The sequence below is a fragment of the Gordionus sp. m RMFG-2023 genome, chromosome 1, assembly GCF_954871325.1.
Source record: "Gordionus sp. m RMFG-2023 chromosome 1, tfGorSpeb1-WG-v2, whole genome shotgun sequence".
NCBI classification, from domain to species: Eukaryota; Metazoa; Nematomorpha; class Gordioida; order Chordodea; family Parachordodidae; genus Gordionus; species Gordionus sp. m RMFG-2023.
Window position 1 is genome coordinate 27086845 of NC_088775.1, and position 27530 is coordinate 27114374.

At 29.5% G+C, this 27530-nt stretch overlaps 1 protein-coding gene across 2 annotated transcripts in view; it reads right to left on the reverse strand.

The window, feature by feature from the left end:
- Positions 1-27530, reverse strand: part of LOC135922378 (uncharacterized) — a 106364-nt gene that overhangs the window by 39969 nt on the left and 38865 nt on the right. The window contains exons 3-7 of one of the 2 annotated variants that reach the window (XM_065456765.1): positions 17329-17807; positions 11417-11814; positions 11024-11193; positions 4885-5075; positions 3482-4103 (exon numbers count right to left, since the gene is read on the reverse strand). In XM_065456765.1, the coding sequence (XP_065312837.1) occupies positions 3482-4103; positions 4885-5075; positions 11024-11193; positions 11417-11814; positions 17329-17807 (1860 nt within the window). Of the gene's footprint in view, positions 1-3481; positions 4104-4884; positions 5076-11023; positions 11194-11416; positions 11815-13061; positions 13779-17328; positions 17808-27530 lie in introns of those variants that run through there. The other variant, XM_065456766.1, reaches the window with a different exon arrangement.

The window sequence follows — 27530 nt, forward strand, 5'->3', positions numbered from 1 at the left end:
AGATATGTATATAAAATAATGGATTGAATAGATGGTTGGGCAAACCAGGAAGGTATACCTTATATATAATTTTATATATCAGCTACTGAAATCTGTTAAAATTAAAAGTATCGCCAGAGGTGCATCACTGAGTTAAACGTAAATAAAAAGATGGTGTTTAAAGGAAGCACGTGAATTATTTATAAAAAGACGGGTTGTGAAATATGGAATACCTGCAGGCAGGGATTCGAACCGAACCCGAAGAAGTGAACCCGGGTTTTTAGAAAAAAACTCTGAACCCGAACCGAACCTGAACCCCATTTATAAAATTTTCAAAACCCCGAACCGAACCCAAGAATTTTATTTGAACCCGGGTTCAGTGTATTATTTAAAATCATATATTAATATATGTAAATACAAATATTATATTTTCAAATTTCCAATTAAATGAAGTCTTAATAAATAACAACTTAATTCATTTAGGCCATTTTTAAATTTATTCTCGATTCCTATTGGAGTGTTAAAAAATTTTAAACAATTGAATTAATTTACGCCATTTATTTTTAAATTTTTATCTTATTATTCTTAAAGATTATTAATTAGAAGAAAATGGTTAACAAATCAAAGTAAAAATTATTATATTGTTAATTTAAAAAATTCTAAACATCTAACTTAAAAATTGTTAAATGTAGGACAGTTTTTGTGAACTTATTAAAATGATTTTAAAATTTATATATGCTAATCATTTATTTTTGGTTCAGTTTAATTTTTACAAGATATTAATGAAGTGCATATTATAAATGAAATTAAATTTATATATGCTAATCATTTATTTTTGGTTCAGTTTAATTTTTACAAGATATTAATGAAGTGCATATTATAAATGAAATTAAATTTATAAATATCTCTTTTTTAATTCTGAAATCATTGCTATTTAAAAAAATTGTTCTCTTTATATAGATTTAAGATTAAAGATAAAGTCATATTTGATAAGCATTTTACCCTTAATACAATAGAAAAAAAATCAATATGTTCATATTGCAAAGTAAAAATGTCTGGTAATCACTTGTCAAATTTAGAAAGACACCTGGAAAGAAATCACAACAATGAATATTTAAATTATTTAAATGAAAAAACCAAATATCAGGAATTGTTATTGGCAAAAAAACCTAAAATGAATATAAAAACCTTTTTTCCAAAAAAGCATATAAGTATAAATATATCATCTAATGATTTGATGAGTTCTATACTAGAACTTGTTACTGTAAATGGCCGGCCTTTATCAATTATTGAAGATTCGGGATTTCAAAGAATTATAAATCCACTCCTATCTGGGCTCAATTTAGTTATAAACAAAGAAAATTTATCCTGAACTATTAATAAAACAGCCCTATCAATTAGAGACAAAATATAGAGAGAGGTAGAAGGAAAATTAATAAGTTTAAAAGTTGATGCAGTTCAACGACTAGATAGGTCAATTCTTGGTGTAAATATTCAATTTATATCAAAGTCCATTATAAATTTTAGGACTCTTGGAATTGTAGAGCTGAAAGAGAGATGTACAGGAGAATATATAAAAGAGAATATATTAAAAACTTTACTAAAATTTAAAATTAATTTTCAACAAATATACACAATTACTTCTGATAATGGTTGTAATTTTTTAAGAGCTATAAAGCTCCTGAAATCTGAAACTGATTATGATATAAGGAGTGAATCAGCAGATGAGGAAAATATGGATGTAAATGTATATAAATATGATATTGATGATATACAAAATACTTTTTTATCAACTATTATATCCTATCCGATTTATAGTGTACGGTGTGCAGCTCACACACTTCAGCTGGCACTTCAAGATGCTATAAAATTATCACCTATTGTGGAAACCATTGCAAAAGCTAGGAGCCTAAATTTAAAATTAAGACATCCCACTTACCAAAAGTTATTAAAAAATATGAAACTCCCTAAGCCTGTGTTAGATTGCCACAGATGGCATTCAACCCATGATATGTTAGAAATACTGATTTTACTAAAACCCAATATCGAAGATTTTTTTACAGAGCAATCTGATTATTTATTGACTGAAGATTGGAAAGAGATAATAACGATTGTTGAAATTTTAAAACCGCTAAAAATCGCAACCAAACAATTCCAATCTGAACAGTTAACACTGACAGATTTTTATGCAGCATGGTTAAGATGCTGCATCGAACTGGAAAAAAATCCAAACCATTTTGCTCAATTACTATATTCTTGTCTTAAGAACAGAGAAGTAAGGTTTATAAAGATCGAAATTCTCTTAGCTGCCATATACCTGGACCCAAGATACAAGGTTAATTAAAAGCTTAGTAAATTAATTATTTTAGATTTATATTAAAATTGTTATTTTATGAAATATTTAAATATAAACAATATAAATCCTTAAATATTACAGGTATTACTTAGTGATGATGATAAGATTTGTGCGAAAAAACATCTTGTCAATTTATGGAGACAAATTAAAAGCTTAACAACGCCGATTTTATCTGATGATATTAGTTCCGATGAATTTATTGAACAAGAAGATGATTTAGAGAAATTGATACAACTTAAAGAAAGGCAGGAGAAAATACTTAAAAGAGGGCCAACGATTGCTGAGAAAAGTATTGGAACAATAATTACTGGATTTAGCGATTATAAAAGATTAGATAAGAAGGAAAATATTTTGCATTTTTGTGAGTCTGCTAAGCTGGAACACCCTGAATTATATATTTTATCTAAAATCTTATTTGCTGTTCCTGCAACCCAAGTTAATTTTTCATATTTTCACATATAAAAACATTTAACATAGGTTAGCGTTGAAAGATCTTTTTCACATTTGAAATTCATTCTTTCACCACATAGATCGAGGATGAGTGAACAACTCTTGGAAGATATTATGCTAATACGTCTAAATAAAATTTTTAAAATTGATACATGACTATATGCTTTGTATTTTTAACTATATTTGCCTATAAATAAAATAAAAAATTTATTTTTTTATATCAAATTTATGTCTAGTTTTTTATTATGATTTAAATATAGAATTTTTTTATCAACTCAAAAATTCTTGAACCCGAACCAAACCCGGGTTCAAAAATATTTCCCTGAACCGAACCCACCTTTTTTTTATACCCCGAACCGAACCTGGGCAAAAATTTTATCGGGTTCGCATCCCTGCCTGCAGGGGAACCAATGACGTCAGCTGAGATCGGTACTAGTCTTTTTTAACATTAGTCGAAAATATGAGAAGCAAATGATTGTTTAGATCATCCAATACGTGAATTTTTGAAAGTGGGCAAATGATGCAATTCAAAAAATAAATGATTTGGTCAGTTTTAAAAAAATAGGTTAGGCCCTGTTTGCCATTTTAGTGCCTGATGTTAGTATAAAAATGTAAACAATTTATTTTAAAACCAGAAAAATACATGGGATGCGGCTGCAGTTATCTCAGCATTTGGGGAAAAAAATAATAGCTTACATTCAAAGTAAGGCGATTTCGATGAGGGCGGCCCATTGAACTGAGAGGCGGAGTAAATGAGGGAATCGTGACGATTTGTGGCCGAGCTGTAACTGCTACCTAGAGAGGTTATGCTGCCCCCATTGACCAGCATCATGTTATTAACATGGTGATTGCGATCGTTAGCAATAACATTGTCACCATTTCGAATGACTTCACGACTGTGAACAGTGACGCCATCATTGTTAGATGGATACAGAGATACGCGGGCGGGGCGTAGAGTGGAGGCGTCTCGACGGTCGTTTTGCTGGTTCTGTTGCAGCATGCGATGACGGGCCTTCATGTGCTCAAAATTGCCATCAATGCGTATGATACTATACTTGCTTGAGAGATTTTGGCTTTCGTTACTTGTGCTGCCCTTGATTTTTGGATCGCTATCACCACCTCCCATGTCAACATTCGAAAGGTCTCGACCGTTGATCATGGCATCATCGCAAATTTCGGAGGTAACGTGCGGACCAGGCCTCTTCCCATTTTCCACGTCGTTCGATGGTGATGATGATGTCAGGGACTGCGATTGGGGTGTATCGCGTCCACTTATCATGAGGGGAGGCGTACCGACGGTCGATACACCCCCGAATACCTTAATGGGGAAATGGGTGGCTCAGTATTAGAGATCTGCATGGAAAGGCCTTTAATAACAGGTAAATCCTTAATTAAATTATAACATGCAAGGTCAAGAAGTGCAAAAAATTCGGGCAAATTATTTAATGGTTATAAAAATGATTGACTTGTGCAACAAATTATTTTGATTTTTCTTAGTATTACAAAAAGCACTTCTTGTAAGACAGTTACATTTTTTTCAAATTTTTTCGTCATTCTTATTTAGACAATTATGTGAAAACTCGTTCATTGAATTTATTGATGAAGAAGGTAATGCTAGTTTTAACAAGTAAAAATAACCATCTTCCCATTATCAGCATCAGTTAAATAGTGGTTTTCATTTGCCGAGTAAATTAACAAACCAAATAGACTGCCTTACAACAAGAAGCACTTTTTGTAAATAATGATCTTTAAAGGAACAAATTTTTTTTTAAAATGGTTTCCAGATACTGGGATATTCGTATAAATTCGATGTAAGTGACGATTACAAATTAACAACATATATGTGGTTTTACATTGCTTTGGTATAGAAAATATAAATTATTATAATGGTTTGTTTAGTCTCAAATACCAGGATCTATTTCCTAATTACAAATTAAATACTTTCATTTCAACAAGTTATAGTTTTAATATAAGAAAAGAAATATTTTATAGTTGTATGAAATATTTTGGTTAGAGTATTTTGCCCACGTATTACTAAAGCTATGTAAATAAATTATTCGATAGAAGGAAGTTTGAAAAAAGTGTCAATTAGGCCTCACCGAATTATCCTCGGCCGCGTGAATCATCATGAGCTCGCGTTCTACGTCATCATCTACATCATCGTTGACGTCATCACCGTCGTCATCGGATCCCTCGATAACCTCGTCATGTCCGCGTAAATCAGTTCCGTCGGGCGGAAGTTCCGCGTCGTTCTCAGATACGTCGTCAACTGTCTCCACTACCAAACTACCTAAAATATAATTTTTGTTTTGTATATTATGCTGATTTTAGAGTGAAATTTCGAAAAAAATGAGATAAGACCTAGATATTATGATGGTTATACTAGATTGAATCTTTATGGTCATAAGCAAATAGCGAAAATTATAATATATTTATCCTTTGAGTCATTTATTATACCTACAAGTATAAAATTTTAGTTAGTTTATTAAAATTTAAAAATTTTTATATTAGACCTTGGCCCGAATAGGTCAAATGGGGTCGCGTTGGGCTGAGAAATATATTAAATTGCTTAGGCTTAAAAATTTTAATTTTATCATAATAGCGAGTTGAAATCCATCATGAATTTCCCATATTTTCGATTTCCCAAAGCACAATAGAGCCAAACCTCAAAAATATGAGCATATTGGGCCATAAAATAACCAAATTTTAAAAAGGATTGGCCTAAAAGATAATTTATCTTATAAACATAGGCAAAGTCGGGCTGGAATTGGGAAAAATTACAAACTCGGACGGAGATAGGCTTGCAAATGAGTGTTTTGCAGGTTTCTAATTTCACTTTGATGAATAAATTCCTTGAAAATGCTAAAAATAAAAAAAAAATAAAAATAGTATTATCTAATATATATAATCAACTTTTTTTTATTAATTATCATATTAAGATTTAATAAAAAATGAATCTTTAAGATGTTTTAAAATTTTAATAAAATTGTATGTTAAATTTTTGAAATTTTCTAGAATTATATTTTAAATATGTTTTTATTTTTATAATAAAAACGCTTATATTTTTTTAAAGTTTCAAAAGTTTGCGAATCGTATCTTTTGATATTTAAAAATTACCCTATGTAAATCTTTTGCGATTTTTAGCATAAAATATCTTTCATGATTACCAAATTTTTTAAAGTGATTAAAAGGATTGAAATAAAGCCAATTATTGACATCAACATTCTGTTTTAATGAGCTACTAAAAAAAGATTCTTAGAAATCATTATATTTTTTTCATTAAAAATTAAAAAAAAATTGGGGGACTAGATCATATTTATATTTTGAATAAGTTATAATGAAATAAATTTTATTAATTTTTAACGATTAGTTTCTCTTTCCGTTAATACTAAACTTTAAATTCGAATTATCCCAATTTAAAAGAAGTTCAGAGTTTAAAAAATCTGAAAAGATTTTTCTTGTCGAAAATTTTGAGCAAAAGATCCTTGAAAGATGATTATATTATTTAAGATTATTTTCAAAAATATTTATATTTCATTGCGAAAGATTTTTCATGCATAAAGATTTTAAAAAAATTAGAATTTTAGGTAAAATTTCCAAAATTCTGATATAGAATTCTCAAAAATCTTTGAAGTGTAGGGTGGACAGCCAGCTATGGGAAAAGAAGAATTTATATGATAAGTGGCAGATTGTTAAAACCTACTTTTAAAAATAGCGCACTACCGCTATCACTACCCATCAAAAAAAGTAGAAAGCTAATAGCTACTATTTTTTAAAAGTAGCTTTGGCTACTTTTTAAGCTACTTTTTATAAAAAAAAATTAGAAATAAATTTGTTTAATTGCATAGTATCTATTATAATAATCCTTAAAAACGTCAATCAAATTTAGCCAATAGTGTTCTTTCAAAAAATATTTGTGCAATAAAAATAATTATGGCGTAATCGGTTCAATAGTAAATCACCTTACCACACTCAACATTCATTCAATTTAGCTATAATTTTTTTTTATAAATCATATGGAAAACTCTAAAATATTATTATGGACAGAATAAATAATTAAATTTTTTTTCATTCATTAATTTTATTTCTAGATTTACCACATGAAATATACTTGATTTTGTTCCAATTATGAATCATATCATTTTAAATCCTATAAATAATGATTACCATCAAAAATTCGCTAATCTATTGAAACAAATACTCTAAAGGTAAGCACACTATTTATTAATTTTATATTTTATAATTTCTCTATTCTTACCAATAATCTATGTAAATTACTGTCAATCAGTGAATCCTGACTCTTAAATTAAATGGGCCCTAACAGTAGGGTAAATATTATTGCCAAACAGTGAATGCAAATTCACTGCACTGGATACACCCTATTTTGGGTGGTGGAAGCCACTTAATTGTGTGTTTCCCCAGAGAATGACAACCAGTTCTAACATATTTTACAATGTATGTCTCCAGGAATTTAGCAGTAAAACAATTAATGAAATGTTCTCGAAATTTGTTATCAAATGCATTTTTAAAGTATACTTTTATAATATCCATGTTAGGAAGAGGATTCTGAATATAATATGAATGGCAGCTATTTTGACATCTACCTTAACACTAAATTCTAATTGCTATGTATACCTAATAAATTAAGACTCTGGATTTTGACCTATAGCAATTATTTTTGCTAATAATCTTCTAAATAGCTAATTGCAATGGGATGGATACCACCACAGAGTTTGTTGAACAATCAGGTTGACCCCATATTTGATTCTAATCTATGATAAAAGATCTTTGTTTAAAAGAGTATTTATGAAGGTCTTAAAAGCGTGTAAATGTTCTTTTTGAGATAAGTGTAGGTTTTATATGAAATTCCTATGTATATTTAATAGTTCCTCATCACTTAATTATAAAAAATACCATGATATATTTCTTAAAAAATAATTTTTATTATTATTTTAAAACTGGAGATAGAATAAATACCACATTTTATTTTTATTATTTCAAGAAATATTCTCCAACCAACTTCTCTTTAAATCCAAAAATTTTATATAATAATAATTACTATTTATTTTAAAAATTTTAATATATTTTAATGGAATGAATAAAAATTATGGTTATATTATTTTTCTTTAAATAATAATAAAAAATATTCTTTTTAATTTTTTGAACCAGTAATATCAGAATATTTATATAAAACCATACATCAATAATAAAACTTTTAATTCCATTACATAATTGAAAACGTTTTAAAGAATCATGCTGGATGAATTGATTATTTTTTGTTAATGAATAATATATTTTTATCAATAAGAAAAAATAGGGAGATAGAATAATCTAATACTAGCTATAATTTATTTATAAGTTAAAATTCTCACATTTTTTTATGTAAATAGATTAATATATTCTTAAATAATCAATCATTCAAAAAAACTATTTATGACAAAAATGGAGATAGAATAACCTCTAATACAGGTGACAAAATATTTTAATGATTGAAAATGGTTTAACATTTCAATCAGAGATATTCATGAGGAGGCTTGCAGCCCATGGGGTACCAGGTATAATATATTTACTAACGTGCCTGGGCCAGGACAGGGTTTTTGATAAAATGCCTAAAAAAATTTCATTTACTAATTTAAAAATATATTGCATTTTTTATCTTCTAATAATAATAAATTTCAGTATTGCAAACAAAGTGATTGCCTAAATACACTTAAATATTGTTTATTTTCATTTATAACAATTAAATTTTTGGATATGGGCTTGGGAAAAATTTTTGAAACCTATGATGGGCTTGGGTTTGAATGTTTTATTATATATGGACTGGGCCTGCAAATTATTTTTAATGCTGACCTGGAGGTTGATGAATAAATCAAGGCCCGTGAAGGTCTCTAATTTCAATAACTAAATTATTTCATTCCCTATCTGACTTTATTTGAACTTAAAGGAATAATCAAACCACAGATATGCCTTACTTAAATCATTTGCAAAAATATTTCTTATAATTGCTGAATTCAAGAAATTGCTGCACACAAGGTAATAAAGAAAGCCATTGTGAAGTGTACATATGGAGGAAATATTAATCCATTTTTATTTTAGCATAAATAACAAAAGAAAATTATGGTTATGACCTTGCCTTATTTTTAAGAACCCGTTGTCAAAAATATAAGTCACTAGTTGATGGTCTCTCAAGAATGATGGGGAATCAGAATATTCTTCTTTATTAAATGATGGATAAATAATAAATTTTACCTTTATTTGATGAGTGAATCAGAAATTTTCCTATATTATGATATGTGATTCAGAAATATATATTTATTTAGATGATGAGTTATTCTAAAAAATTTTCCATTATTTTTTATAAAATATGTTTATGAAGTATATGGTTAGTTATTTTAATTTATGTGCACAATAAAAAATCTTTTAAAATAAATTTTTATTCATTTGTATTTGTAATTTATAATATAAAAAATATATTCTTGCTAGATAAGTTTTGTGTAAAAAATATAAATTAATAAATCACACTTCATAAGATAGGAAAATTTCTGATTCATTCATCATCAAATAAAGGTAAAATTTATTATTCATCCATCATTAAATAAATAAGAAAATTCTGACTCTCCGTCATTCTTGACGGGCCATCAAATAAAGGTAAAATTTATTATTTATCCATCATTCAATAAATAAGAAAATTCTGATTCTCCGTCATTCTTGACGGGCTATCAGCTAGTATAATACATAAAAATCAACATTTATAAATATTTAAATATAGTTAATTTTGATTATAAAAAAATTTATGTAAAAAGACTATAATTTATGTAATAAAAATAACTATTTATGGTAATATTCATTTTTATTTATTTGTTTGCATTTTAATAATAAAATCATTTCTATACTATCATCCCCAAGTCTAGAGCGACAAACAGAAAGTATAAGCTTCGCCTTCCTATAATCTCTCAGCACTAACACTTGAGCGCAAGGCAGTAATTTTATATAAATATTTTTAATATAAGAAAAGTTATCAAAATACTCATTTATATTTTTAGATTTAAAAAACGCGTCTAGGGGATTTTCTATTATACTAGTATCCTTTATTTCAAAAAAATTATCAATGGAAATAGTTTTTATGGTTCAACTAAGGCATCATTGTTTGCTATCTCAATCATTAGTGTCTGGCGACAAATAATTGTTTTACCAGGGATAGTTTTATTCATGATGGTAGATGATGGATTATCAACCAATGACATTGGATGAACTGTATCAATTATAAAATCGACAATAACTTTAACAGCCAGTTTCTGAGAAATATTGGCATTTGCAATATTATTAATCAATTTAGCTTGAATTGAATATGTCCTTTTGAATATAGTTTCCCATATACCAAAAATATTAAGATGTTTTTCTATTTCTTTAAAACTGTTGGCATTAACATTCTTACAAAATAAAAATTACTTGGAATTTAAAAATGACAATTACCTTTAGGTGTTTCTGAGATAGCTACTAGATTTATTTGAGGATTAAACAAATATATTTGTAGCCACTTTTTATTTTTATATTAATTTGAAAATATTTCCAAATTTTGGAAATGGAAATTTAGTATTTTTGTTATTAAGAACATTTTCTTCTAGGGTGTCTTCCATTTCATTAATATCATAATTGTATGACGCACATCGATTTAAATATCTATTTGCAATGACATTTTAAATAATTTATACCAGATGATTTAGGTTTATAATACAAATTGAAAATATAAATTTCAATATTAAATAATAAAGATTATAAATAATTATGGTATTATATTTAAATTTTAATGTTTATAGTTACATCCATTAAGGAGTGCGATTAAAAAATAAATTAGGGGAAAAAATAGCGCGCTATTAGCTACCAAAAACGATAGCGTGCTACTTGCAGTTAACTACTTTAACAATTCTGGTAAGTGGACAATTTGTTTTCTTTGGTTTGATCCCCAGTGGGACAATATTTTTCTGAAAACAAACTCTTAGGTGACGTTAGAGTTAAAAGACCATAGAACTATGAACTAAGTAAGGTTAATATATTTTCTTTCTTACACTCTCTCTCTCTCTCTCTCTCTATATATATATATATATATTAAAAATAATGGCTCAATATCTACCCACTTACCATAGAGGTTATAATTATAAGTATAATAATATTAAAAAACGATTATTTTATCGATATGGAATTAAGATAATAAGTTAAAATTTCAATATTATATATTACCCGCGCCTTCGCTGTAGGTTGAGGCTCGGGCGATATTTGTTAAACCTGCATCTTCGGGATTCCCGCCTGGACCAAAAAAGACAGGGCTAATCAAAACCAATGAATCGACAGGGAGGACAGATGATGATTGGTCTATAGCGGGACCCGAAACTCGAGTATCTGTTAAGAGGCTAAAGTAAAATAAGTAACAAAACATATCAATGATTTGTGAAAAGTAGGCTTTTTGTGGTTAGCGTAATTCTAGTTACTTATATATATATACTAAAGTAAAGGCATTTCCTTTTATCAGGCTTTAAATTGACCCTCGTCACAATGGCAAAAATTTTGTGTAGTATTATCTAGAGCCAGAAAGATATATTTATCAACTTGTGTGTAAACTATCTAAATGATTACTCGACGACGGTTGGCGGAGCGAATATATTGGAAGGCGAGTTAAGTCTAAATCCTGCAACCACATCTCGGTGGCTCACCGAAGTGGTTCCGTTCGTGTCGGCAGGGCTGAATTTGTTGTAAAGCTTGGAAAACATGGAATCGTCGATCAAATTATCGCAAATCGAAGACCCCAACGAGAATCGGGTATGCTTAAGGACAATATTGTTTGAATAGAGAGAAGAGGTGGAGTGGGCGGCGAAAGAATAAGGTTGTTTGGTATGGACGGTGGCCGTATCTACGCGCGATTCCAAATTGAAGTCCTTGGAGATCGAAGAGGAGGAGGCTCGAGACGCGGAATGAGTTTCGCTTTCCGGGAAATAGAGCGCTCTGAATTGAGAATCCTCTAAGCGCTGGTAAAACTATTCGTTTATATAGGGGGAGGAAGGGTAATTCATAATAATATAAGCAAGATTGAAAAAATAAGATAATTATTTGCACCCATCCTCAAATTAAATTTTTATTTAATTACTAGTGATGGTATTTTAACCGCTTTTTTAAATCGCCTAAATCGAGGTATTTAACAACACAATAATGAATTCTACCTGATGGCGATGACTGATTAATAATAATTTGATCAGTTCAGAATTGGAATAACTGGAAAATCGATTTTAAATTTTAGATTCAAATATATGATCAATATAAGTAAAAAAAATTAAGATGTAAAATTTATATGAACAATTTATTTGTTAAAATCAAATTGTCAGAATAGTAAGAAAATAATATGTAAATTATGTGTACAATTATTTTGGTTAAAAAAAGAGAGAAAAGAAAAAGAAACAATTGTTGATTGTTTATTATTATCAGAGACCTGCAGGGGGCAGGGCCTAAAAAATTTTTAATTTTTTTAAATACCTGGGTCGGACTAAAAAATTCTTAAATACCCGGGTCGGGCCGTATATTTTAAAACCGAATATTTAACATAGCCAATTTTGACTGTAAAAATTAAAAATAAATGTAATATATTTTAAAAAAAACCCGGTCCACGAAATTTTTATAAAAAAAAATCCGGAGGCCATGCAAATGGTATCTCTGCAGGTCTCTGATTATTATATTATATGTATTGATAGGATTATTAATGTTATTTATTATTGTCAATTTATTAATAAGGATAATGTATAGATAGTATTAATGTTATTTTTTATTGCTAATTTAGTAATAAAGATTATTAATGTTATTTATCATTAGTAAAAAAAAATTTTCGCGTATAAAATATAAAAGAGGTTACAAAGTATAAATTATGATTATTTAGTCTTCTTTCATTTTGTGTTAATTTGTTTTTTGGGAATTATCAATTTTAATTTTTTTAAATATACCCGAGCCGGGCCTAAAAAATTTTCTTAAAAATAACAGGGAGGGCGGGACATATATTTTAAATGGCCGTTATTAGCTAATAAAATTAAAAATAAATACAATATATAAAAATCGGGGCCGGGCGTGAAATTGTACCTCTGCAGGTCTTGATAAATATTAATAGTGTCTCGATCCGTTAACTATTAAAGTGGTGAATCAAAACTAACAAGTCACTTAACTAGTAATATCATAAAAGTAATTGAACAGGTTTAGTCTCAGTATTGTCCACTATATTCCACATTCAAACGTAAATTACTGTGTTATGTGTCGTGATCGCTATAGGTGATCGGCTCACCATTTGTAACATGGTACAGGGTGGAAAACACCATCTTTCATGCACCCTACACTCTCTTGCGTTTGACCAATCATCCCTTTGTACATTATCCGGTACACACCATCTTGTGCATCAAAAGGTGCTTCCACTTCGACTATTTCTCCTTCCTTTTTTATAGGCCATGTATACAAATCCAACAACCATGACCACCCCAAATATCTGTTAATTCCAGCTCCAGCCATTATGATAATAACGAGGCTGACGATGTCTTTGGTAACCTCTTCTATCTCGTTGCCATTATATACACCTTCTACAGGCTTGCCTTCACAAACTGGCAACTCCTGTTTTCTCATATACAAACCCACATACCTTGCTGCACACACTAGCTCTATGTAATATCTCTTCTTTCTAGTCACGAGAACCGTGAATACAAACAATAAAGACACTATCATAACTAGCCCTATGACTGCATTAGTATTTTTCATCAAACTGAAGAGTACACAAGACCCGAACACCATCATAACAGCATAAAAACTCCTGTCTCTTCAATTCCTTAATGATGGCTTCACGTGCCACGAGTAGGCATCCAAAATTGTTACATACGCTATATAGGTGAGTGTGTAGATATACGTTGCATTTCGCAAACACCAGCATCATTTTTCATTCTCTTCATACTGATGTGATGTAAACTTTTCTTTTAAAATGGTGAGATATATCAGAAAATTTTTTGGCAGCGATATGCAAATTGAACTTCAGCAGAAATTCAGATAATATGATGGTCTTTATTGAGGCGACTTTCTAACTCGAGGCTATAGATATAGGGGAGATCCAACATATAACTAGATTTGAAAGATATTAGATGAAACATTGCTTATAGCCTAAACGTCTATTGATAATAAAGGCGTAGCAGAAAGTGATATCTATATATCAAAGAGATAGCCGGACCGATGTAATCATGGAATCATATCCCGGAGTATAAGAAGCAAAAATGGAAGAGAGTAAGACTAGAATACTGGGATAAGACGGAAGTTGTTAATGGCAAGAAATGTGGAGCGACAACATGAGACATACCAAGTAAAAGAAGTGAGGGAACAATTATCAAAAAGTGGTTCGGTAGGGAATGTGTTTACCACTTTTGATAATGATAGACAATGAGTCCCCATGCTGATACCTTATGGAAGTTAGACCATGGAGTGATGGGAAAAAAGGTAGAGGAGGCAGTTGGGAGAGTTTTCTCAATGAGTGGTTAAACAATTTTTTGGATGGGATTGAGGTACGCATGGAATTTTCATTTGAGCAGTACTTGGCGCGACACAGGGGGACTTGGGACTGGAAGAAATGTGAGTTTCTTAGATGGACCAGGATGGCTATCATAGGAGTATTGCGAGTGTTGTGAAAACTCAGCCAAGGTTTCTATTGTGCTTGTTAGTATCATGCTTGCTATTGTCAGCAGCTTTCACAAGATATCAAAGCTTATGTGTGGGCTTGTTGGCGGTGCTAGAGATGACAAAGACCATAACACATTGGGAAATGAGTTTCATTCTTGTGGTGCCGATGACATGAGTTGGGGCTCCCGGAATCATGCTTACCCTAATGTATCCTCACGTGAAGACATACAATGTTTGCTGATACTATTTTACATAGCTTGCCAAAAAGCGCTGCAAACCAACATGTTTATAAAAGATTCCCTATTTGTCATTATGCTAGCGATTCTGATGTATATAACATCAGGAAGGAGAGAATGGAAAATGATGCTGGTGTTTACTGATCTTTGGGAAATTATACTGAAGGCAGTGTATGTAACCAATGGAAAGAAGAGAAGGGAAAAATCCCCCATCTTAAATTTATCTGTTTAGTAAATATCATCTCAAGCTAATAAAAATTTTCCCCCAATACATTCCCCTCTCCCGAAAAAATGTATACAGTATATCATTATAAGGAAGAATTTGAAAGAAAAATTAATAAAATTTAAAACTTTTTAAAATAAACTATAATTCAATTTTTAACAAGCAAATTTTAAAAAAAGTGAAAACCCAAAATTATTTTTATATAAATCTAATATAGCCAAAGGTCTACAATAAGTGGACCTAAAGATCTCCAATAAAATTTACCAAATAATCCCCCCCCCAACCTTAGCAAAATCCTGGCCTATAGTACGTAACAATTTTGGATGACTACTCTTGGCGCGTGAAGCCATCATTAAGGAATTGAAGAAACACGAGTCTTCATGCTGTTGTGATGGTGGTTGCTTATTGGCACAATGAAAAGTACTAATGCAGTCATAGAACTAATTATGATGGTGTCTTTAATATTTGTATTAACGATTCTCGTGACTAGAATGAGATATTACATGGAGAGTGTGCAGCATCGTATGTGGATTTGGATGTGAGAAAACAAAAGTTGCCAGCTTATGAAGGCAAGTATGATTAAGGTTGTGTTAATGTTAACGAGATAAAAAAAAGGCCTCGTTACTATCATAATAGCTGGGGCTGGAATTTAGATATTTGCGGTAGTCATGGCAGCTGTATACATGGCATATAAAAAAAGAGAAAGAAATAGTAGGAAAAAAAGACCAAAAATCATTAAATTATAATATATAGATTAGATAGACAGTAAATATTTATAATTTTTATTTATTTAAAGAAATAATAATTTAAAAAATATCGCACTAATATAATTTGATAATTTTATCCATGCATCTTTATCATAATTTTTTATAAAATTTAAAAATGTGCTCGGTCTGCAATGGGTTGGTTTTTAGTATACCAGCATGCCTATTTTATAAGTTTCAGTAAAATTAAATCTAAATAAAATAAAGTCAACCAATCAAATAATTTTTAAAAATTGGACAAACGGTTAAACGACTTTTTAGGGCGAGTGGGTAAATTTTTTTAAAAAAAATCATGGGCGGGCGAACGGGTTAAAGAATTTGAAAACATTGGGCAGACGGGCTTAAAAAAATTAAGATAATTCTATATAAAACTTGTTTCGATTAGCGAGAAAATATTTAATAACCACAAGAAAAGTTTTCTTTCGAAATTCAATTTTAATAATAATCATATTTTATAAATCTAGCAACAACGTTAAACGATTGAATAAATAAACTTCTCACTCGATAAAATATTCTTATCAATAAAAGAAATGAGCCAATTGATATTAAAATAAAATAAAACACTTTAAAAGAGAACGTATTCCGATTTCCGGAAATTTTAAAATGGATGCTCTGATTCTAATTTCCGGAAATTTTGAAATGGATGTTCCGGTTAACAGATTTGAACTAGAGTCTCGAATCAAAAAAAATTTTTTATCATTAAGAATTTTTTTTCCCCTTTCAATAGAAAATTTCTTTCATAACTTATGATGATGATTTATTGCTATGATGGTGAAGAAATTTGCTATGGATTCATAAAACTAACATACAACTATTGATCTGTTTAATTGAGACAGTTATAAATGTTTTCAAATAAATAGCCGCGCCACTTCTAGGTGGGAAGAATTTTCCAACTGTAAATATACGCAGCTAGATAGTCTTGTTTGCAAAGTATGTACATATATTTATTAAGCTGCGTCCTAGCTCGTCTTTTTTCTTTTAAGAATTCAAAATATCTGTTATAACTGGCGATTTTTAAAGATTATGATCAGCTGATTTATTTAAATTTCTATTCCTCTATTTATAATCAAATGACTTGTCAGATTTGACAGGCTATTAATAAAACTGATTAAATATTTATTAAAACCATTTAAAATATATCGTAAAAACTTAACCCACATCTCTCAAACCTATAATTAACCCTAGCCCATATCTCTCTGACTTTTAATTCTACTGATTACTCCAGATAATTATTTAATTTTAAATATATCTTATTCAATTAAAAAATTTCCTTCAGTTGAACATTCCTTGAGATGAGCTATTATCGAATTTTAGATTTAAAAAATAGGAATAAGTACAACTTTACGAGTATTTAAAAGATTTTCATCACATCACTTGATCTCAAAATCTATCACCCAAAAAAGCAAAAAAAAATGTTTTTCAGGCTCCTATTCTGAATAGAATTTTAAAAAAAAATTGAGTTGAGGTAGAACGTAATTTGTTTTTTTATTTACATTTGAAAAAAAAGTACCAAGCAATCTTGAATATCGATAAATAAACTAATTCCAGGAAAATTCTTATATCATATCAAGTATAATTTAATGATAAAATCCGTTATCAACCCACCTCATAAAAAATAACGAAAATAAATTGATATACCTCTTTTTCTCCCAGCAAAATATCATCGGCTCGGCACAGCGACACCTTGCCCTTATCCGTCATCCTGTCACAATCTTTGTTGATTTTGGGCCAGGGCAAAACCAACATGTCCAAAAAGGGCAGACCCGATCCGTTAGTACGGCTATCTAGTTCATCTTTCGATCCAGTCGTGGCATAGGAGTAGCCGTTGCTATCAACCTTGTTAGGGTCGGAAGATGAGTCGAAACTCTTGATCGGGGTAAGTTGGGCCGATGATTTGAGGCTAGTGTACATGTCAGAAAGGATTGAATGATTGGATCTGCCGATGGGCAAAGGGGACGTGAGATTTAGGGCTGGACTGGCCCGTCTTTTCTTGAGGGAGAGGGGTGAGTTGAGATTCTTGAACCGATCCGCCAGGGTGGCCACGTTGACCATATTGACGCCACCTATGGTAAAAGGGCTACCACTCCCGTTACTCACGGCCGGGCTAGCGATGGGTTCTTTGAGCGATCATATTTTTTTTAATAAATGATTATCTGAAAATTATTAATAATAACTATAAACTTAAATGAATTGGAATAAATATTAATCAGAAATGCGCCAATACCTTTATAAGAAGTAAAACGAAAGCGTTTAAGAGTAAAATATTGAACTCCATTATACTGTTTATTGAATGTCCAATATTTTACCTTTAAATAATAACCATCATAAACCTGATACATAATAAAGAAAGAGTCGATAATTCCTTTCCATCTTCTTTAACTTGATTTAAAATTTTGTTGCGATAATTATTTATTACGAAGAATAAACAAAACACAAGCATCATAAAAATTCAAAGGAAGTAAAGTGTGTGCTGGTTAGATTTATTACTAAACCGCCGGCTCTTTGGTTGGCTAAATAGCTTCGACTTAACAGCCTAAAAAGCAAGAGACAATTAAGATTTTAAGTATGTCAATCATTTAATTTTCTAAATAAAGATTATCAGGTTATTCGATATCAAATCAATCACTTTACAACCCAACCATCTCAGATTTTGTTAAAATTTGGTATACAAGTTAATGAAGTGTTGTTGATGAATGCAAAATATTAGCCAAAATATAATTTTTGGATAAGAATGATTATCTAAAATTAGGATAACTTTAATATTAGATTCATTATATATATATATATCTATTATGGCTCATTAGCCCTAAGTAAACTATTGCATGTATTTTGAATAAATTAATTTTTAATTTTTGAGGTTATTGTAATTAATTTTTTTAAATGTTTAAAACATTTTCACAAATTTAGATATTTTGTAAAGAGTACCAAGAACTGTTCATATAAAAATTTTTAAAAAAGTTGGAAAAATGAATAAAATAAAATAGCGATAGATTGTACTCAGTATTTTAAATAGCTTAAAATTTAATTTTTCAAAATTTTTTATATTCCATAATATAAAATTTATAGAATAAAATCGCATTTTGGCCAAAAAATAAAATTTCCGGTAAGCGCATTTAAATAGCTAAAAACTAAATTTTTGCAAAATATGCCAGTCAAAGTTTTTATTTATTCGATAAGATTTATTGATTTAATTTATAGTGCTTGTAGTATAGATGTTTAGTTATATTGATTTCTTTAAATTTAATTTGTACATAGCCATTTCGGATTCTTAAGAGTTAAATTATAGGTTATCCCTGTAGTGGTAAAAGATTGACGACAGTTTGATTAGTTTTTCGGAAGAATAAGAATATCAGGTATTGATGCATAATAAAAGGACTGAGAAGGTCCATTATGGTGTTATAATCAGAGACCTGCAGAGGTATCATTTGTACGGCCCGGCCCGGATTTTTTTTTAAAAAATTATTTCGGACAGGCCCGGGTTTTTTTTTAAAAAAATTTCAGACCCAGCCAGGATTTTTTTTAAGTATATTTTATTTATTTTTATTTTTATAGCTAATAATGACGATTTCAAATTATTGATTTTAAAATATACGGCCAGGCCCGAATGTTTTTTTTAAATTTTCACGCCCGGGTCTCTGGTAAAAATATTACCTTTACTTCATCAGTACAGTATCAAAATTAAGTAAAACTAAGATAACGATATTTTATATCGGATCGGGCCGATATTTCACCTATTTTTTAATATCGGTTGTCGGTAAATATTATAAAATTTTTCGATCGATACAAAATGGTGTTTTTAACAAAAATAAAATTATAAAATTTTTAAAAAAAGTTATATCTAAAAACCATTTATTTTTGTAAATAAAATCGAAATCCATTTTTATGTTTAATTTTAATAGTAATAATTAGATAATAAACATTCTGCCATATTGTTATTTTTTTTGCATTCTGTTTATAAAAGTGTGCAATAATCTCTTTAGAATCTGTTTTTAGTGAAGCTAGTGATATAGTCCCCATCACCGCAGACTGAGCTCTGATAAATTGGAAATTTTGGTATTTCTAAAAAGAAATCTTCGATTTATTAATTTTAAATATTAATTTAAATATTTATTTCAAATTTTATAATATACTTGTTTATTACTTATTATGTAAATAGATTAATGTTATTAATTATAATATAAATAAGTGATTTTTCAATAAAAATATTTTATATACATTTAGAATTACAATTGAATTGAATATAAACTATAACTGATCATTATAATATATTTAAATGACTATGGTCTAGTTAAATTATAGATGTTATACTAATAAAAAGTATATTAAAAATTAAAACCATTGGTATCTTTACAGAATACAAAATTAGATAAGGTATCGGATCGGTAATCGGCCGATAACAATTTAATATCGGGAATATCGTATCGGCCTCAAAAAGTGGTATCGGTACACCCCTAGTATTATGGTTTAAAAAAGTTGTATATCTTTGATATTAAATTTTAAAATGGGGTTTTTAGGGATGTATAAAAATACAATATTCCGAAATTTGCCAGAAGGCAATGCTAATCAATATCCCACGCTGAATCACAACTCTAAATGCTATAATTCTAATTAAACGGTGTTCACAAAAATAAATGATTCAATGAATTTATTTTAAAAATGGCTAACTCAATATTTTATCCAGAAAAATATTATGCAAGCCTATAAATTTTGCTCATAGATGGCACATAGGATTGAACATCTATTGGCGAGATCTCGGCGCTTAGGTTATATTTTCCTGCTATGCTGTTTTTAAAAATCAGCTCAAACCAAACCGTTTAACAACACTAGTCTCGCCTAAAGGTCTGCATTTAAAAAATGAGCGGATGGGTTAAGAAACATTTAAATTATAGGTGGGCGGGCAGGTGGGTTAAAATTTCAACTTTTATTTGTTATTTAAAATCATTTAAGTAAACATTAAAAAAATATGCTCCCTGAAATTTCAACATTTTTAATACCAAAGACCGATAACTGAGGATGTTGTGGTCGGAAGAAATTAATTAGGTAAAAAATATATCGAAAACATGTTGGATTTGATTTGCATGGAAGTATACCATCAACATGGATGAAAACCTTATTTTATCCGTTTCCCTAAAAGCAAAGAGAATTCAATTAAATTATAACTGCAGTGTTTAAAATAGATAGCATCCACATCTAATCTTAAAGTAACGAGTTTTTGTATAATTTAGCAAAATTTTATCTACTTAATTTAGTTTAAGTTACCATTTATAAACAATTAATTTAAATTGTTTTTTTATATTATTAATGGTTTCACTTTTTATTTAAATATCTCACTTGAGTAGAGGATATATTTCAAACGGATATCCTACTATGATGGAAACGATCAGTTGTTAAAGTAGCGCGCTATCTTTTTTGGTAGCTATAGCTAATAGCAGGGATGTGAACCCAAACCCGGACCCTTTTAAAAGTAGAGGGTCCAAGGGTTCTAGGTGTCATAAAAATTTTAAAAATATAAATATTTTTAAAAATTTTATTAACTTTTTTGTGGAATCATTTATTTTATCTTCACGTTTTTCTTTCAATTTTCTTCCTGGACTTCCATTTTTTAGAGATTGATATCATAAATTATTTTCCAGTGTAATAATATTTTATTATGTAAATTTATTAATAGAAATACGTTGATTATTTTGAAGGAGAATTATTTTGTAGTACAAGTAATAATATTTTAATTTAAAAATGCACAACAAGTTGGTCCTCAATTTGTATGATGCTAGAACAATTATTAAGTTTGAAAGATTTCTGTAATGATTTTACTATAGGAGCATTCATTTTGTCGGAAGATGATTGGTGCCAAATAAAGGACCTTACTGTTGTAGCTGTTGAAAAAAAGAAGAAATAAATTTAATATAATATATCAAATATCAGTTATTTTCTGACAGGGGAATTAGTGTTTCCTTGTGGATGGGAGTGAAACGAAATCATCACATGGGTTTTTTTAGTAAAGAACAATAAAAGTTCTTTGTGTGCGGTTTGGAGTGAAGAAGACATTATATTGGATGAAGCCGGGATTGATCGGGAAGATTTAGCAATTTAATGATTAAATATTTGTATGAATAAATTGGATTTAGATATTTGTATGAATAAATGGGATTTTTAGACTATATGGGAACTTGGACTATTTCTAGTTGGATTGTTTTGGGTTGATAAGTTTAATTTTTAGAGGGAAGGATTGAGAGTAAGGGGCATTCTTCTATAATGTTGCCAGCTGACCAGGATCGAAAGATTTGGAGTGATTCGGTTTTAAAGGTAAAACAAAATTTTTGTGATATATATATATTATATGATAAATTTTGACAACGCATAAGTACTAACCACTATACAGGGGTAAGTGAGATTAAGGGATTCTAGAATTTTGTTTAAATGTTTAGCTTATAAAGCCCAAGATAGAAAATATGTAATTAGTATTAGGCCGGAATATGAAAATAAGATCAGAAATTTAAGACAATAATATTGGTTATATTATATGTCTAGATGTAAATTGTACATCCAATTGGTATGGTCTTATTATTTGGTAGGCCTTAAGACTCATTGAATGGTGTTATAGGTATTCCGTCATAGGAAGATTAGACCTCAAGATATGACAGAAAGGATTGCAAGATATTTAAATATTGGGAATTTATGCAAGTATATAATATAGAAGTGGATTTTTGTAATAAAGTATTTGTTATATAATTATGCATTGTGGGTTTTTAAAGGGATGGACATGTGTGGGATAGCTTATTATTAAAATGTAACTATATTGTATATGTAATTCAGTTTCAATTAAGGTTGATATATTATTAGGGGATCTATTGAGGGTGAGTTAATGTTGTTTATTTTGTAGTAATTAACCATTTTTATGAAATATCGTGTAATTTTATGAAATAGGTGTAATGTGAATTACACATATGATATATTTAATTATTTTTGATTTAATGTATGAATTTGGTATATATACAAATTTGTAGGGATTTATATGATATATTGGTAGGAATGATGGTATATGAATTTGGTATATATATAAATTGGCATGGATTTATATGACATATGGGTTAAATATGAATTTGATATATATATATAAATTTGACATGGATTTATATGATATATTGATAGAAATTATGGTACTTAGTTTTTTTTTAAATTATGAAATCTTTATATTAAATATATTTTGTTTTAAAATTATAAAATTTTATAAAAATTTTATTTGCATGTATTATACTAAAAGGAAAATATTTTCATGATAAGGTCAGCCGTGTGTTGATGGGTAGGCTTTAAGTTGGAAATATTGTTTAGTTTAAATACTTGGGAAAGTTTTTTTAAATAATTTTTTTTTTGTAAATTTATTTTGTGTATTACATTTTTGTTTATCTTTGAAATAATTTTATAGCACATCACATTTTACTATTTATTTTATGAACATGTTTTTTTAAAAAAAAGAAAAGACTCAAATTATTTTATATTGTGAATGTATATTAAAAATTCTTTACATATATACCATATATCCCATTATATTCTCAATTTTTGTTACTTTACATTCTACATTTCTGTGAATTTGTGCTAATTGTGATGGTAGAGTTAAGTAGAAATGGTATATTTTTCTTAGGATACTGAGTAATTCCTAGATGGAAAATATTGTATTTTCTACATATTATATATTTTTCCTCCCTATAAAATATTAAATTTATTTCTATACATTATGTCTTGTAATTTTGTTAAAATCTTTGTTCGGAAAATTTTCGAAATTATTTTTAATACCTAGAAATGGATTTTTATATGTATTTTAGGAGATAATTATAAAAAATGTAGCTTTGTTTTTTTATATGACAGAAGGAAAATTACATGTGGTTGAAATTGCATTTCGCACATTAACCATTTTTTACATTACAGTATTATATGTAAAATCATTATTTCCTAATTCACATTAATCAGACCCCGAATAATGTATATTATAGCTCCTATTTCCCAAATGTCTTAAAATGAATAAATTATTATGTTTTGCTGATATTACATTGTCCATATTAATGTTCCATAGATTATAAATGCAGATACCACGATGTAAATGTCATTATTGATAATATGTTTTTCCGCGATTATATATTGAAATGTATCGGAGATATTATTATAAATCTTCATAAAAGGAGACGATTCGATAAACTCCCTGAACGTTTTTAAGGCGTACCGATACCATTCAAAAGGATGATTCGATACAATAGAGAGAGAGGGACGCTGGGTTGTGAAGGGTGGGCGTGTTGTAGCTGTTGAAAAAAAGAAGAAATAAATTTAATATAATATATCAAATGTCAATTATTTTCTGACAGGGGAATTAATGTTTCCTTGTGGATGGGAGTGAAACGAAACCATCACATGGGTTTTTTTGGTAAAGAACAATAAAAGTTTCTTTGTGTGCGGTTTGGAGTGAAAAAGACATTATATTGGATGAAGACGGAATTGATCGGGAAGATTTAGCAATTTAATGATTATCGTTTATGATACTTAGATATTTTTTTAGATATTTGTATGAATAAATTGGATTTTTAGACTATATGGGAACTTAGACTATTTCTAGTTGGATTGCTTTGGATTGGTAAGTTATATTTTTAGAGGGAAGGATTGAGAATAAGGGGCATTCTTCTATACTTAATAGTTTATTAGTTCCTTTAAAAATAACAATATTAAGATTATAATCAGAACAATTATGTTTATTTGATTTTAAGGTATATGGATTAGATGCCGATTAGATTTAGAAAAATTTACAGTCCTTTTTATACGAAATATTAGAAAACATGAAAATTCGAGAGCAACAATATTTGCAAAATAGTGTATAAGCTTCTATATATTTAGACTCTCGATATCAAGTTTTATTGAGTATTGAGCAAAAACAAACTAAAGACCATCTTAAGGATTTATGGCATAAACAAAACTCCATTATTTACAATATATTGGATACCTATTGGTTGTAGTGATAATAATAATGATAGAAACATTGATGATCTTGAAATTTTATTTATAGATAGAAAAAAAATTAGATCATCTTTAATAGTAAAGTTCTCAGAAGTAAGAGAATAAATAAGGATATAAATATTTTAAAATTCTGAGAAGAAAATTCTTCAATATATCCAGAATTATATAACTTATCTAGAATCTACATGGCTGTACTGGCGACACAAGTACAATAATTTTATAAAGATAACTATCTATTTTAGGCAAGGGTTGAACGTGAATTTTCATCTTTGAAATATATATTGTCTACTTTACATGGAAATCTCAAGGATGATATTTTAGAAGATTTTATGATTGTGCGAGAATAAATCATTTAAAATATAAATTATTTCATTTTTAAATTAAGAATATGTATATATTGAAGTATAATAATAAATGAATGAAAAAAAAAATCTTATTTTGAGCCATTATTTTTATGTTCCCTGAACCCGGACCCGAACCTTTCAAATTTTATTCCTGTACCCGAACCCTTCTTTTTTGTCGAAGGGTTCACATCCCTGGCTTTAGCGCGCTGCTAATTTTAAAAAATATAATGAAGGTTAAACATGAAAATTTAAATATAATATCATAATTAATTATTATTTTTATGATTTATTATTTAATTTTGAAATTGAAATATATTCATTTGTATTATAAACCTAAATCACGTGTTAATAATTTAAAATGTCATCGCCTATTATGGATATCCAAATCGTTGAAAGTGATTCAGACAATGATATAAATGAAATGGAAGATACCAGGGAAGAAAATGTTCTTAGTAGCTATAATACAAATTTCCCATTCCCTAGATTTGAAAATTTTTTTAAAAATAAATATAAAATTAAGAGACCTACCTGCAGAGGTACCATTTGCACGGCCCGGCCCGGATTTAAAAATTTAAGGCCCGGCCCGGATATTTTTTTTAAAAAAAATTTCAGGCCCGGCTCGGAATTTTTAAAAAGACCTGGTATATACAAAAATTCATTTATGAGGTATTTTACCATATTTTTCAGCGAGTATTATCGCTTATTATTTAAAAAATGCATGTAAAAAGCTAATATTTTGAGAATATTATATTGAATTTAAAAAATTATAAAACAGTTATTTATAAAAATGGATATTTTGAGCATACTATATTATATATTGCATTTATAAAAATATATTCATAAAAATGGTGATAATATTTGTCATATACTATATTTAATATTACATTTAAAAAAAATAAAACTAATATTTATTTTATAAAACTCTCCCAAAATCCTACCTTCAGCCTCATCGTGGCGGGGGAGTGAACGTCTTTTGGCGGCAAATGGAGGTCTAAAAGGTTCCCTGTGATCTGGGTCTAGAATAGGATCACCGTCTCCTCGACGGGGTGTAAAAACCACTTAAAGAGGTTGATGTCAGGAAGGGCATCCGATTGTAAAAACCTTGCTACAAAAATTTCCCTATGGTTACAACAAAGCATGGGCGGGGTACAGCCCAAAGTACCCCGTGGGCCTCCTCATCCGCCTACGACAAAAAGAAGGATGGGAAACCTGGTGGAACCACTATTCATGAAAATGAAACCTATGACGTAGAGAATCCAGTTTACGGGTGATCGAGTTAGGGTCGCGACATGGAATGTTGGGAGTATGACGGGAAGAGCGGGAGAAGTCGTCGATGTATTGCACAGAAGACATATAGATGTGTGCTGCATACAGGAGACTAGATGGAAAGGAAATGGGACCAGAATGATTGGCAAGACTAGCGAAAAGTATAAATTCTTTGGGTAAGGAGGTAATGATGGTAAGGCTGGAGTTGGGGTATTGGTTGTGGAGAAATTGGTAGACAAAGTAGTCGAAGTGAGAAGGCTAGACAACCAGATAATGGTTATCAAGATGATTATTGGTAGAAAGCTATATAATATGATCTCGGCATATGTTCCTCAGGTTGGAAGAAGTGAAGAAGAGAAAGATGTATTTTGGGACAGTCTATTGGGGGTGACATCGAGACTGGCAAATGAAGAGGGGATTATCCTGGCTGGCGATCTGAATGGACATGTGGGAGCGAGTAGTGAGGGTTATGAAGGAGTACATGGAGGGTTCAGTTACGGCATGAGAAATTTGGAAGGAGAGAGGATTTTAGAATTTAGTGATGCTATGGATATGATTGTTTGTAATACAATGTTTAAGAAAGAATCAGAGAAACTGGTGACTTATAAGTCGGGTAGTACCAAAAGTGTTGTGGATTACTTGTTATTAAGGAGATGTGATCGATGTATAATAAAAAATGTGAATGTGATACCGGGAGAGGAATGTATAAATCAGCATCGACTAGTTGTAGGAGATCTCACTCTTAAAGGTGCCAGGGTCACTAAAAGAAAGTTTGTCCCAAGGCTGAAGGTTTGGAAATTGAAGGAGGAGAATGCTAGACATCAATTCAATATGGCATTGGCGATTAGGGAGGCGGAGGTGGCACAAGCATCTGGGGTGAATGACAAGTGGGAAGCCATGAAGAAAGCTTGGGTAATGACAACTGAGGAGGTATGTGGATGGACAAAAGGGCCGCCTAGACATAAGGAGACTTGGTGGTGGAGTCCAGAGGTAGCGAAAGCCGTGGATGAGAAACGGAGGTGTTTCAAAGTATGGTATAATAGCAAAGAAAATAGTGATAATGATATTTACAAGATGGCTAAAAGAAATGCTAAGAAATTAATAGCGAAGGCTCAAGAAGAAAAAAGACACGAGTTTGCTAAAGAAATGGAATGCGCTGATGGAATTGAAAATATGGTTAGAATGGCAAAACAGATGTCAAAAAAGAGGCAAGATGTGATAGGTGTAAAGTGT